Source organism: Acipenser ruthenus, chromosome 5, assembly GCF_902713425.1.
Source record: "Acipenser ruthenus chromosome 5, fAciRut3.2 maternal haplotype, whole genome shotgun sequence".
NCBI lineage: Eukaryota > Metazoa > Chordata > Actinopteri > Acipenseriformes > Acipenseridae > Acipenser > Acipenser ruthenus.
In genome coordinates, this window is record NC_081193.1 from 35,566,323 (window position 1) to 35,581,003 (window position 14,681).

Below are 14,681 nucleotides of genomic sequence, written 5' to 3' on the forward strand. Positions count from 1 at the left end.
TTAACATATCACATTAAAAACTAAACAAAAAAAGAATAACACTGACAGAACTGGAGTCCTGAACTGGAATCCTGTGCTGCCAGATCGTTTTTGTTTTTTTTTCTAAATTGACTTACTTGCCAGCCGCTGGAGATCTTTTGGTTGAAAATACCAAACTCATATCGGATTCCATATCCGTAGGCAGCCAAGCCTAAGGATGCCATGGAGTCTAAGAAACAGGCTAAAAAAGGAATTGAAAACAGTGGATGACTGAATAGGAATCCCACAGAGTATTCCTACATGAACAAGAAGTACAATGTTGCTGTTTTCATTGAGCACAAGAACACACAAGATGTGACATTTTCTTTATTTATATATTTATTTATACTCAACCCCTCTTAATGAACTCAACATGTTGCTTTTCAATGTCACTACTATCAGGAAGAAAAGCTCTTTGTATATTTCAGAAGGTCAAGCGCTGACAGAAGAGGTCTTCTTTCATAACTGGAGATGCCAGAAAAATTGACCCTGTTAAATTTACACTGACTGGCTAAAGAAATGTGAGAATGTAAGTCAAATTAAAAGACCCCTTAGTGGTCTGTATTGTATGCAGACTCATCTTATCACATGGTCACAAAGACATTTTTGATATTACATACTGCACATTAAAAAAATATCATAAAATATGAAAGTTGTTGACATAATATTCCGGCCACCAAAGTAACAAATCTTCTAGGTCGGTCTGTAAAACTTCTTTTAATGAAACAACTGGTGAAACCAAATATACAAAAGACATGAGTATAGCTGGGATAGACTCGACCTGTTTAAACCAGAAGTTTAAAAACTATAACATGTTCTAAAACAAAATACCTTTCAATCTTCTCGTTTCATGATTTGAAGTGTACTTAAGTCATGGTGGCCTTGGCTGAATGCCTGAAAGTAAGATTTGTTGCTCTATATCCCACAGTAAATTTGCAAACAAACAAACTTAGACTATACATTTAATGAGCTTTATAATGGTTAACCATGCTCACCATGATTTCTAAACCTGTAGTCATTCTGTTTATTTAATTTTTTTTGGTTCTCATTTTACCACAGTATACTGCAGTAAACTTTTAGAAGGGATTACTCTTTCTTTTAAGAACTGAGTTTTTAATATGATTTTTGATATTATCTTTGTCTCCTTTATAAAACCAGCCAAGTAATACACACTAAAAGTTCTCAGACTGCAGGCTCATAAACCCTGTATAATGAGTCAGGCTTCCACAGCAGCGTCATAGCACCTTTACAGCTGATAATGAGGCTACTAATAGAACATAAAGATGCAATCAAAAGACTGGAGCGAGCCACTGGATTAGCAATTATTCCCTAGTAACACTTCACTGAAAACAAAATAATCTTTGTCTAGTTTTCCAAATCCTCTGTTAAGGCAAATGTGAAAACAAGCATCTATATATCAGTGGAAATCCAGGAGAGTGTGTATGGGCACCACTCTTTATCCTCTATTCAGTCCTGATATGGATTTGCAAAGAAAAATCCATTAAGGGGGACATGCACCCCTGAGGGTGATAAAAGGTGTTACTATATTATAGGGAAAAGTATAGCCAGAGAACTACTGACTAAAATTACACATTTGGCTAAACTGAGTGTGCATTGCAACGAAAGAAAGAAAGAAAAGTTATTTTAAGGTGCTCAACCCACCCGAAAAGTCATTGTGCTTGAGAAGGGGAGTCAAACGGGAAAAAGTACAAGAACTTGTTTATTTACTTAATCCAGGTTCCAAATACAGTATAATAAAATGGAAAAGTGACAGAACACAGTTAAGAACATGAGATACAAACAGAATTACTGTATTTTATTTAATTACAGTAAATGCTGTACATACAACAAAAACAAGTGCACAGACGGCTTGCCATTTTCTATGAAACGTAAGCTCTTTAGGTGACATCTGTTCAATATCTTCTTTCAATTCCCTTTTAAAAGTTAACCATAAGCAGTAAATCACAACAAAATAATGGTTAAGACTTAAAAAAAACATAGTAAAGAATTGTAGATACACAGGAAGCATTGTAAACGTATGCACATTTGTAAGATTTGTAATAGCTGGCTGGCTGTCCAAACTAAGCCCATGTACTTTACCTGCCAGCCGGCCGAGTCCTCCATTCCCGAGCCCCGCATCTTCTTCAATGTCCTCCAGCTCCTCCAGGTCCAGACCCAGCTGCAAATGAGAAAGAGAGAGATCAGTTCAGTGGTTGAGAGGATGAGAAGATCTTCACTATTATAGACAGATGTGTTTTAACCCTTTTCATCTGTGCTTAGTCACAGAAGCATGAAAAGATATGGAAATGTACGAGGACTTTACCTTCATTTCCAATTCCAGTATGCTACGCTCACTGTGTCATTCATAGGTATTTTGAGAAATGTAATCTAACTTGGTAACTGTGTGTTATGGTTACAAAATGATATTCACTGATTTGCCAACCATTTTCACTGACCTACTGAAGCCTTCAGTTAAGCACTGCATTGACACCCTTTTATTTAATGTACATTAAATAAACTCAGTGGTATGTGACTGGACTGGATCCAAATGGGAAAATGGGGGACAACAGCACCCACTGAACCAAACAGCACTCACTGAACGCATTAGCATTATTTTTTGCTTATACTGTACTTCTGATATACTGCAAGGACACCAATCCATACACTTTTATTTCCTTATCAGGCATTAGTTTCCTTTTGATAGAAGTAGTTAAAGAAAAAATATACTGTTAACAGACATTGGTGGCAACATATATATTATATATTATTGCTAATGAATAACATATAATATATAATATATAATAATATATAACATGCTTCCTTGAGAAATATATGTACAACATATTTAAACGTTGGGCAGATGGGCCTTTGAGCTAATATATATATATATATTAGAATGCAAAATAGGTGGCTGAAGTGTAACCCACAGACTCCTGGTCCACTGGAACTATAAACTGTGTGGCTGTGGTTGGTCAAAATCAGTTCTGGGCCTGCTTTGGAATTTTGTTGCAACTTAGAATTTCAAAAGCTCATGGTTGCTATTGGCAACACTTTTTTGTCAACAGGCCCCAGAGTTCTGTAACTTCCTCCCAAGGATTTGCATGAAAGGTCTGGTTCCCCAGCAACTGATAAAACACTGCTTGAATCTGAGGAGGGGCACAATTGATTTTCTTGTTTTGCTGGGGTTTATTTATATTGATTTCTCAGCCAGTGTTGTTGAAATACCAATTTAACTGTGCCTCAAAGGAATTCATTCAGCCAGCACCAATCTCTAAGACAGTGCCAGAGACAGCATTGAACCAAAATGGCTTATATTCCTCATTCCCTGAACAAGTTCCTACACTATTCTCCTAACCATTTAATATTGGGAAACCAAAAATACAGAGACTGTCAACAGGATGTGGGACAGCACTCTGCGAAATGACTCCTACTATCTTCACTTTGATCAAAACTTATTTCAGACAGGAAGAAGCAGTGTTTTGAATTTGATTTGCAGAACAAACTAATTTGTCCTGGCATTTAAACAAAGTGTGTGCTACATACTGCAGGAGATTTCTAATTTGTGCCTTTGAACCAAGAATGAACCCAAGTTCTATGGATACTTGCAAAAGGCCATGTTAGTCAATGTAAATAATTCAAAATATATTACTGGTACCTTAGAAGTCTTGTATACAGGGAGTGCATAATAGGTCTTCTAAAATATTTATGAACAGAATGTAAGGCAACACCAGCACTGTTATAGCATGCTGTGACGGGGCAGGGCGTACCCCATCACAGCATGCTATAAATTAATGAATGCTGTCTATTGTAATGAATTGGCATCTCAGCCCAGTGAGTTGTATGGAAAGGCCATGGCCGTACGTGAATCAGAAAACATACAGTTTAAAGACAAACGTCTTACCATTCAACTAAAGCGCAAGTTCTGTAGTCGAGAGGAAAATACGCAATGTCAGTTTTATTAATGTATCAGCCACTAAGAGGAGATCCATTATATAGGCTGTATATCAGCAACCAGACAAATGTGTGAGGGGACTGTGCTGACAGAGGTATCGTCTTTTAGAAAAGATGCAAAATCATGTCAAATATGCAACGTTTATTAAGGATGCCTTATTTAACACCGGGGGTAGTGACCCAGTGATTCCCCCAAACATCTTCCTCCTATGAAGCTTAACTTCCCCTCTCTGGTAACAAGGCCTGGACTCTTTCAAAATAAACGTGAAATAAAGCTTACAGAAATTAAAAAGGAAGTGAGGAAAGAAATAACGTACGGTATCCAAAGCTACAGACTAATATGTGTGTTAAATGAAGGCCTCCACAATATTACTTTAAGGTTTATGGGGCATGAGATACACATACAGTATATTCATTGGTGATGTAAACTCAAAACAGATAAAAACAAAACAAAACAAAAAAAAAACATTTTAATAAAATCTGGAGACTAGACCCTGACAATTTTGTACTAGAAAACAGGCATATATATGTATTGGTGAAAACTCCTTCTGAAATGCCATATCTACCTGATATATGGCCTCGTCACAGGCGTTTTGCAGTCCCAGGTTTATCATTGTGTTCTGCAGGGTTCGCCCCATGTAGAACTCCAGCGATAGGTAGTGAATCCGCTGCAAAAGAAATAAATTCGATGAGTTTCCTTTTGACAGAAGTAGTTATTGGTTAGAGAAAAAAAATACTGTTAACAGTCATTGGTGGCAACATATTTCAGACTCTCCATTAGCAACAGTTACTGAAGAGGCAAAAGAGGATTGTCTTAAGGAACTTAGAAAATAAAGGAGAATCCAATATGTTTTTATTTTCTGGGTATGCTGTTGCCAATTAACAGGGACTTCATGTAGACCTAAGCCAGTAGGAGGCCACACAGAGCCAAGACTTTAATAGGTTTATGCAGGGATTCCCAATTCAGTCCTGTAAAGCCATTCCACTAACCCTAAGCCTAAGCCTAACCCCAACCCTAACCCTGAACCCTGAACCCTAACCACAATATATTATATATAGATATAGTGTAATAAAATACAATGACGTTCTGTGGAACTCAATTACCCTAGTTTACCACGCTGTGACTGTGAAGCAACAAGCACAAAAGAATAAAAAAGGAAAACAAACAACAACCTGTAATAACAGACCTAAAAACACAAACCTGTTTGTATTGTAGTGTTTTCATGGCATTATCATTTGTATTCCAAAATGTAGAAACATAAAATTAAATTGCAAACCTAAAATACTGAGACATTCTGTCTCGTAATATAATTTGGAAATGTTTTTTTTTGTTTGTTTTTGTTTTACCTCCAAGGTACAGCAATTCACCTGAAAGGGGCATATTTAATACACCCTGCGGAACATGAACAGCAGCTGACTTGGATTTATGGTTTTAATTAAATGTGCTGTGCCTCGTAGGATTAAAAAAATAGCGTTAATACTGTATTAGAAAAGATGTACATCTGTATAGCAAAGTATCATTTGGGGAAAAAACTGCATTACAAGGGGCTTCTTTTTTTTTTGGAAGGGTGATGATGGGTAAACAATTACTGTGGAACACTGAAGCCTAAAGCAATAGCATCCCTCTGCAGTCATCTGATGTTCCCTCCGAGTGGCTGTGCTGCTCGTCCATCTTTATTTACGATCACTGCAGCACTGCTTTCACTCCTGGGGGTCTGACAGGTTCATGTAATAATGTTAGGCCCAGTGTGCGTGTTTCCATTATCACCTCCCACAGACTAAAATCAATCAAACCAATTATTGTATTAAATCTAGGAGTACAGTACATAAATAAAAAGATACAGTATATTACTGAGGTTTTTCAGACCCACTGTAGATGAAGAGCTACAGTGTGCACTCAGCTTGAAAGACCGTCGTATTGATGTTTCTGAGATCGGGGTCAGGGAGCTTGGTAATGGAAACTTATAACAATTATTTATACATCAATCATGTTGGAAATTCCTCTTGAGAACAACAACACATACTATCTAATTTGTTTGGGATAGTAATATATATATATATATATATATATATATATATATATATATATATATATATATATATATATAGTGCTCACCCGTTATAATGCACCCCATTATAGTGCGGAATCGGTTATAACACGTAGGGTCGTGGCTCCCATTTGCTCCATAATGCCATTACAGTAGCCCTTTTATACTCGTTATAAGGTGGAACACAAATAGCACGGTCTCGTAACTATGGCTCCCCACTATAGCGTTATAAAGGGTGAGCATATATATATATATATATATATATATATATATATATATATACACACACTACCGGTCAAAAGTTTTAGAACACCTAAATTTTTCCAGTTTTTATTGAAATTTATGCAGTTTAATGTCTCAATGTACTCTGAAATTAAAGCATAGAACAAATAAACAATTGGAGATAAAAAAGAAATCATGAAATTGTTTTGTTTAACAAAATTTAATCTAAATTTTTGACTCATCAAAGTATCCACCTTTTGCAGATATAACAGCCGAACACACTCGTGGCATTCTTTCTACAATGGAAATCAAATATTGTTCGGAAAGTTCTTCCCAACACTGTTGCAGAAGTTCCCACAAATGTGTTGCACTTGTAGGTTGCTTTGCTTTCACCCTTCTGTCCAGTTCATCCCAAACCAGCTCGATGGGGTTTAAGTCTGGAGACTGTGCTGGCCATTCCATGATTTGATGCCTACCGTCTTGTTCTTTTCTTCTAAGGTAGTTCTGACATAGCCTGGAGGTATGTTTTGGGTCATTATCTTGCTGTAGGATGAACCCCTGACCAACTAGGCATATACCAGAGGGTATTGCATGGCGCTGCAAAATGCTGTGGTAGCAGTTTTGGTTCAGGGTGTCACTCACTCTGTGCAAGTCGCCGACTCTGGATCCAGCAAAAGAGCCCCAGACCATCACGCTTCCTCCTCCATGTTTGACAGTTGGTTTCACACACTGAGGAACCATCCTTTCGCCTACTCGACGGCGTACAAAAACCCTGCATGATGAACCAAAGATTTCAAATTTTGATTCATCGGTCCATAAGACCTTCTTCTAGTCTTCAGTAGTCCACTGGCGGTGCTTCATGGCCCAGGCAAGCCTCTTTTTCTTATTTTGCCATCTTAGCAATGGCTTTCTTACTGCCACTCGACCTGTCAAACCTGCAGCTCGAAGTCTTCTCTTCACAGTTGAAACTGAGACTTGCTTACTTCGACCAGTGTTAAGCTGTGCTTGAAGCTGTTGTCCTGTGAGCCGCCTATCACGCAAGCTGTTGACTCTCAGAAACTTGTCTTCTGATTCTGTTGTGGCTTTGGGTCTGCCAGACCTCTTCCTGTCAGAGTTTCCTCCAGTTTCCAAGTGCCTTTTGATGGTGTAGGAAACTGTACTCACTGACACCTTGGCTTTCTTTGCAATTTCTCTAAAGGAAAGACCTACACTTTTAAGGGTTATAATGGTCTGTCTGTCTTCCTTTGTTAATTGCCTTTTCCTCGCCATTATGAGAGCAATATACTACTTCCTGCAGTACAATACTGTCCAAATAATGCTTAAGAGGGTGTAGTAACACAGTCTGTTCCAACACTGCTTTTATACAGACAGAGGGTTTGTAAGTAATCAACAAAAGTTGGGACACCTGTAGGAATTGTTAGCATCAACTTTCAAGGCTTAATTTACTTCCATTGCTGCAGAACAGCTGTAAGTTGTTAACCCATTACTTGTTCCCTGAAAAAGGCCTTTTTGTATAACTCTGAAATGTACATTATTTTTCAGTTTTTGGTAACCTAAACTTTTTTTTTTAACCTCTGGCAGTTTACCGCTTACCTTTGTACCATTTCAGGTTATTCACTGGACTTGAACTGCTTAAATTTCAATAAAAAATGGAAAAATGGGGGTGTTCTAAAACTTTTGACCGGTAGTGTATATATATATATATATATAAATATGAGAGAGAGAGAGAGAGATTTCTATCTTTATTCACAAACTGGAGTAGATCAAATGTGATTGATAAAGAGAATATCTGGTATACATGCAGGCATTAGGAAAACATTTAAATTGATAAAAAAATGATGTTTTGTACACAGATGTTAGAGAATTTTAGAGAAGCTCACAGGGAACATTGTTATAATGGGAGGACTATATTTTGTAGAAAGTTTCAAGTTCAACAATACAGATGAAAAGATTGAACTGTTACTTCCTGGTATTAACTTCCAAGAACCAAAAAATGCGTTCAAATGAAAAGGATATCAGTGATAAAGCTGGCAGTGCTATGGAAGTTTTGTCCAATCAGGCATCTTGCACATACCAAAATACAACCCCCGAAGTTATAACCATTAGCGGGAATGGTAAAGGTTTAAAATACATAACCAAGTTTCCTTTAACCGTGGACACTTACTGTAACACAGTGTAGTCAAATCAGCTTGATCTGGACACCAATTACCAATAGCAGCATAACCCTTGCAATAGCAGTAAATTAGTATTAAATCCCTGTTTTGCTAGTTTCTTTAATGAGGTTACCATTGACTCAGGTGTTCAAAAGCATAAGCTTATAATTGCCTTATAAGAAGTATTTATCAGCATGTATTAAATAAATCCATTCATTAATGTGTTGATTTCATAACAAGAAAAGCTGTCATTCCCTCGCCTCAACAATTGAGTATCAATCAATGGTAATTAAGTTCTGCATTGATTGTTTTAAATTTTCAGCGCCCTGGATGAGAAATTGGCTTCCAGTTGGCTTTTAAAACATTTAATGCTGAAGTTAATTGCAATTACTTTATGGTACTTTAGAACAAAAAATAGTACTCGAATTCAGAGTGTACAGATTATAGCTTTAATTGTAGTGAAAGATAGAAGTGTAACAACTTGAATTAATAAACTAAGTGTTAGATGCTCTTCAACATTAAATGTACTGAAGTGTAAACCTGCAACAGAGAATTGTAGTCATGCTACACTGTGGTGATTTCAAATTGCAGTTACAGTACATTGATATGTATGTTGAACTAGCATTAGGAATATTTTGCTGCATGTACTGTAACAAGGCCTGGCATTTTTCATTTAGTAAGTTCATAAAATGGTTAAACAATCTCACTTCCTGTGATTAGACCGGTTTCATATTTTTGGTTTTAGTCTTAAATTACATTGGAAAGAGCATTTTCAACACAGCTTAACACAGGCCTTTGTTCTCTATCCCATGATTCAGCAATACATAAATAAAACCCCTGGGTAGTACCTAATAAGTAATGTTAATATCAAACAGAAAAGGAAAGGTTAGCAGAAACCACTGTGAAGCAGAAAATACTTTGCCATTTGTTGGCTCTCCACTGGCCAGTAGCCAAGGTCTAGACTCTAGGCATACAGTGGCTGTACAAAATGAAACATTGTGTTGGTTTTGTAGTTGTCATGGCTATATTGTAATTCTTTGTTCTTAACTTTTGTCAAGGCCTGTAAAAGCCTTGAAAGAATCATGTGAAAGATTGAGTAACCATGGAATAACTGTAATGCCCATACCAAATTCAGGCAAGTGCTTCCAAATTGATCAGCCAATAAGAATAACAATGTCAATGGGGATATTGGTATTAAATGTCCTATACTGTGAATATATATATATATATATATATATATATATATATATATATATTCATTCAGTTATTTCTAAGCTAAACGTGAAGTCAGTATTTCCAGTCATTTGGCTCCATCATAAGCCAAAATGCCAAATGAATAAAATATAGAAGCCATTTTAGATTGGAGGTCAAAGTCACTTTCAAATTTCACCCAAAGAGTTCATATAGCGTCCCAATTCACAAAACTCTAACGTTAGTTTTTTGTTTTTTTTTAAATGAGGTTTCACTTTGTACTTGCTGGCCTGTGGATGTACTACAAGTACACACAGCTCTAAATATGCAACTTTTCCATTTTTCTCTTTTAATTGGGAAAGTAGCAACACATACTGATTCAATTGCACCATTAGTTGTGGAACCTGAGGGTGAAGTAGCAGGTGCTATAGAAAGCAATTGTCACACACTTATATTTACCTGCTCAGTGTTAAAATAGTTGATAGCCACCATCAATCAGACAGCATTAGTGTCATGTATCACTAATGTCATGTATCACACTAAAATCTAGACACAATGTTTGCCACATTTATAAATGAAAGAATTAATAAAATACAATACACTTTTTCAAATGTGTTAAAATACTTAAAATAAAAGGCAGCATGCTGACCTATTAATACGGTTTCATTTATTTAATTATATATTTAATTTCCAGCTGTAAATGTTATTTTTGCAGATCAGAATGTTAGATTTGAAATAACTTTACAACATATTATATATGACCAATGCATACCGATTTTTATTTATTTATTTTTATTAGGAGCCCGTAAAAAAGAAGTATGTATCTAACCATATGTTTACATTTTATTTAATAAAACTGTGAATACATCGTTTTTACGGTCTCAACAAATGAAGTTCATAATTACAGTAAACACCACCAACTGTATCTACAGTAATATTTCAAACATATTAATGTTTTCACCAACTTTTCATTGTTGCAAATTACAGTGCATTTTGTATATCTTTTAATTTATCAGTGTTTGCCAACATTTTTTTCATTACATTATGATTTTATTAATTAAATTGTACAACTACAGTACCTACTCTGTTTTTTGTTACTTCTTCTAGTTCTAAAGAAATAACTCGTTTGGTTTTGCAAAACGGGCAGCGCAACACTATTTGCTGGTTGTCGAAACTTCCTGATTTAGCGGTCTTTGATCTTTACCTTTGGATCTTTTTCATAATAATATTGTTGGGTCCGGATCCATCGTCCAACAAGGTGGTCCCTGACGGTATGCGCCAGAGCGAAGTAGTAATCCCTGGGTGTTGCGACATTCCTGTCTTTTACAAGAGTGAAATGGAGATGCCTGTTGAAGCTTTTTTTGATCTCGGCTACATCTCCTAACCCTGCGATACCTCTCACACTGATCTGCTTTCTTCTCTCGCTGTCTGTCAGTGGAGTAGCCATTGTTGTAAAATACAGAGATATAGATGTTTCCCCCTCCCCTGCTTTTAAGAACAAATTCAAAGAAATGTAGCAGATGTCTTTGCGCGGATATAATATAGCAAGCAGGAGCAAGTCACTCCTCCTCCTGTATTTTCTGCATTGACTGGGGGAATGAGGACACGAATGTGGAACTGCAAAACACCCTTGACGTAGACTTACCGGAACATTTAAAGCGACAGTTTTTTTTGTTTTTTTTTCACTGCAATAGGGGATCTTATTGCGGGTCCACTATGAAAGGCGCTACATAAAAATTATTATTATTATTATTATTATTATTATTATTATTATTATTATTATTATTATTATTATTATTATTATCTTCTCCTTCATTTCTTTCCATAAGTCGTTGTGTGACACCTATTTTCAGCCATTGCTGGTCTGCCAGGTCAGTTGTTATCCACCAACTACCCTCTTGAAAGTAATTACTTTAAACAACTATTTAGCCACCAGCTCTTGTTAGTCACTTATGTTAGCCACCAGTTAACCATCAGTAAAGAAAGCATGGGGAACTGCAATAGATTAGAATGGGCCCTATACTGTATCTGTCAGTGTTGTAGATTGTGAATCCAACACATTACCGAATGGTTCTGATCCATTCTGGAAGGGTTATTATTATTATTTATTTCTTAGCAGACGCCCTTATCCAGGGCGACTTACAATTGTTACAAGATATCACATTAAAATACAGTTCAAATACAGTATATCCTGACTATTCTAGAACTAAATTAATTTAAAGAGCAAATGGGTACAGGTATGTATAATTTACTAATAAACTTCAGAAAAATGTCTACTCTCAGAATACACCTTGAAAACATTTGGTATTTTTTAATGCTATATTTCTTACATCCACTGGAGGCAGAGTGCTGCAGGGGAACAGGCTAATGGTTACACTCTGGGGTACCTGATTTACTTGATAATTGGACATGCTTTGAGTTTTAAAGATATGCCAGGATGGATGACTGAAAACATTGTAAAGATAACTCAGATATTTCATACCCATATCAATTTCTCTTTAAATTGCAGTCAGTAATTTCATCTTTAGTTGAATTCCAATCTGCTTCACTGTTTAACACCAGTTGTCTTCATATTGGGGAGCAGGCAATTAAGGCTGAAGTGATTTTTAGAAAGCTAATTGCAGGGAAGTTTGTCTGTTTGCTGCCCCCCCGTTCTATTTAATTTTGTTTTCTAACCTATAGTTCTCTTCCACATTGTTTTCTCTGTCTCAAACAGACAAAATGTACATTTACAGTAAATTGTTGTCATTCATAATACTGATATGAAATTATTTCATTTATTCAAACAAATAGAGAAACAGTATTTCTTTAAATGCGATCGACCCTTAGACCACCTGTAATTTATACTCAGTTATCACAATGGCACTCTGAATGTCTTCCCTCTCACGTGATTCGCTGATCACGTGATCTTTCTAGCTAAAATAAGAAAGTTGGGGCTCGTTGGGTAGTTCTTTCTGGCGGTAAACGTTCATCAATATAAGACGGTAAGGGTTATTTTGTTTTCATATTTGTTATGGATGATTCAAATTACTTACAAAGTGTGTATGGTTGTTGTTAACTAATCATCTTGATTTCTAACTCAGTGTTTTTAGTCGAGACCTCGTTGGAAAAGTATGCCAATTGAAGCTCGAAATTAACTATAGTTTATTTGCAGAAAATGTCGCTAATATTGTAGTGGGAATTGGTGCAATTGAGAGCGTTTTCGGATTCAGTGCTGTCTATATCTTTTGTAGAATTTATTTGGATATTTTATTTTCCATATCCAACCTAATTATCGCAATTAATTTGATTTTTAAAGAAAAAAAATGGGGTTGGAAGAAACGGTAAATTTTGTCATCTTTCTTACATTTATTTAAAATGACAGGCGTGCACTTTTCCCAAAACCATACTATGTATGTTTTTATTTTAGTTAAAATTGTCCCCCAAATGCTATTTTTAAATGGACGGAGAATCTGGCTAGCATAATGACTAATTATATTGGCACCTAAAGCTGCATGTTCTACAGCAAGACGCAGTTGACATGACTGCAAAGTTACTTTCCTTCATCTCTAGATCAGAACCCGCAGGCATGTCCACTACCTCTCAGAAGCACAGGGACTTTGTAGCAGAGCCCATGGGAGACAAGCATGTCACAGCACTCTCTGGAATTGGAGGGGTGCTTGGGAAGAAACTAGAAGAGCAAGGATTTGATAAAGTAAGGCAAATCATGTTTGGTAGACTGTCAAAATAAGTCTGTGTCATTTTAAAGTGATGGTCTGTGTGTATGCTGTAAGGGGGTTTTGAAATCCATTGCTAGATGAGTGTTATAAATATGTATTTTGCTTTGCTACCTGTGCAAAGCCTAAAGCTTTTCAATTTAACAGGCTAGATGAAATGGACAGCTGCTTTAACATATGAGCGTGTTCCTCGGCAATTTCTATATATGACCTGCATTCAATCAAAGTTAATGGCACCACAATTGCTGTACTTTATAATGGCTATGGCTGCCATATATTTGATTAATTCAGGACTATATGGGGTATGTAATAAAATTGTAAAACTAGAAAGAAGCATCTCTGAGATAAGACTAAGTGTAGTTGCATTATGTACTATATTATCAGATTTGTGTTTAAGTGTCAAACTCAAACATGTTCCCCTTTTCTTGTAGGCATATGTTGTCTTGGGTCAGTTTCTTGTTCTGAGAAAAGATGATGAACTCTTTATAGAATGGTTGAAAGATACTTGTGGAGCCAATTCCAAACAAGCCTTCTCGTGTTACACATGTTTAAAAGAGTGGTGTGATTCCTTCCTGTAAGAACTGTACTGTACCCCTGCCACCCAAGTACATTTTCTGTGGCTGGGATAACCGGAACTCGTTGAAAACCTCCACCAATTCCATCACAACTCTGTCAGTTCTATGGTCCTGAATAATACTGGAATGCTGTTAAAAGTTTGGTTTGTTGTGATTAAAACATGACTTCAGATTTTTTTTATGATGGATTCTTAACTTTATACTTGTATTTTTTTTTTAAGTAAATAAAGCATATTGTAAAAGGCACCATGTACCCAACTTGGCGTTTGTTTGTTTAGCTTGCCAGGTTATATATTGTCAATGTAAAGCATCATACTTTGTATTATGTAAATTCCCCTCTAATATCAAAACTCAAATGTTATGAATCTGCAAAGCACACAAATTCCTTCCTGTCTACAAATGCATTTTGATTTATGCTCTATATGTAAAGAAAAAAAAAACTGATTTTTGTAAATTTTTGGGGGGTAATATGTAAAACTTGCTCTTGGGTCTGTGTTTTGTGCACTTTCTTTCTTTTCAATGCTCACATGTAAGTTTTAAATAACATGAGCCAGCTGCAACATTAAACAAAATTATACTGTTTACACTAATAAATAACACTTTATTAAAAGTAAAAACAAAAAAAGGTATATAATATTAGAGGTACATGCTAAACTGTTTGAAAATTCATTCACAGCGTAGATTTTTTTTAGTCGCTTGAATGGGGGTTCCAAAGTAAACCTGGATGAAGAGTAGCTATGTAGTGGTATTTCAATCTATACCATTCTGCCACAGTAAAATATATACTGTAGGCAAGGCCAGATACTG

The 14,681-nt window shown here is 36.0% G+C and overlaps 2 protein-coding genes across 4 annotated transcripts in view; one reads left to right on the plus strand and one right to left on the minus strand.

Annotated features, from left to right (window-relative positions):
- The window catches only part of LOC117402841 (glycogen phosphorylase, brain form), a 35,323-nt gene extending 24,128 nt beyond the window's left edge, over positions 1–11,195 (minus strand). The window contains exons 1-4 of the mRNA XM_059024106.1: positions 10,788–11,195; positions 4,536–4,637; positions 2,119–2,197; positions 117–220 (exon numbers count right to left, since the gene is read on the minus strand). Of these exons, the coding sequence (XP_058880089.1) occupies positions 117–220; positions 2,119–2,197; positions 4,536–4,637; positions 10,788–11,030 (528 nt within the window). The 5' untranslated portion in view covers positions 11,031–11,195. The remainder of the gene's footprint in view (positions 1–116; positions 221–2,118; positions 2,198–4,535; positions 4,638–10,787) is intronic.
- A 1,247-nt stretch (positions 11,196–12,442) lies between these two features.
- Positions 12,443–14,458, plus strand: LOC117402284 (barrier-to-autointegration factor-like). Of its 3 annotated transcripts, none has more exons than XM_034003279.3 (3): positions 12,443–12,567; positions 13,141–13,277; positions 13,731–14,458. In XM_034003279.3, the coding sequence occupies exons 2-3, from the start codon at positions 13,152–13,154 to the stop codon at positions 13,875–13,877; spliced, it is 273 nt and encodes a 90-aa protein (XP_033859170.1). In that variant the 5' UTR covers positions 12,443–12,567; positions 13,141–13,151; the 3' UTR covers positions 13,878–14,458. The 3 variants fall into 3 exon arrangements, with proteins under 3 accessions (XP_033859170.1, XP_033859169.1, XP_058880091.1); XM_034003278.3 differs by having other exon boundaries at positions 12,445–12,567; positions 13,136–13,277; positions 13,731–14,378; XM_059024108.1 differs by lacking the exon at positions 12,443–12,567 and adding an exon at positions 12,825–12,906 and having other exon boundaries at positions 13,136–13,277.
- Positions 14,459–14,681: the final 223 nt, after the last annotated feature.

Excerpts from the sequence above, each read along its gene's own strand:
- LOC117402284 (XM_034003279.3), top strand. The coding sequence starts at position 13,152 with ATGTCCACTACCTCTCAGAAGCACAGGGACTTTGTAGCAGAGCCCATG. Across the intron at positions 13,278-13,730 it reads AAGAGCAAGGATTTGATAAA|GCATATGTTGTCTTGGGTCA; the intron begins GTAAGGCAAATC and ends CTTTTCTTGTAG.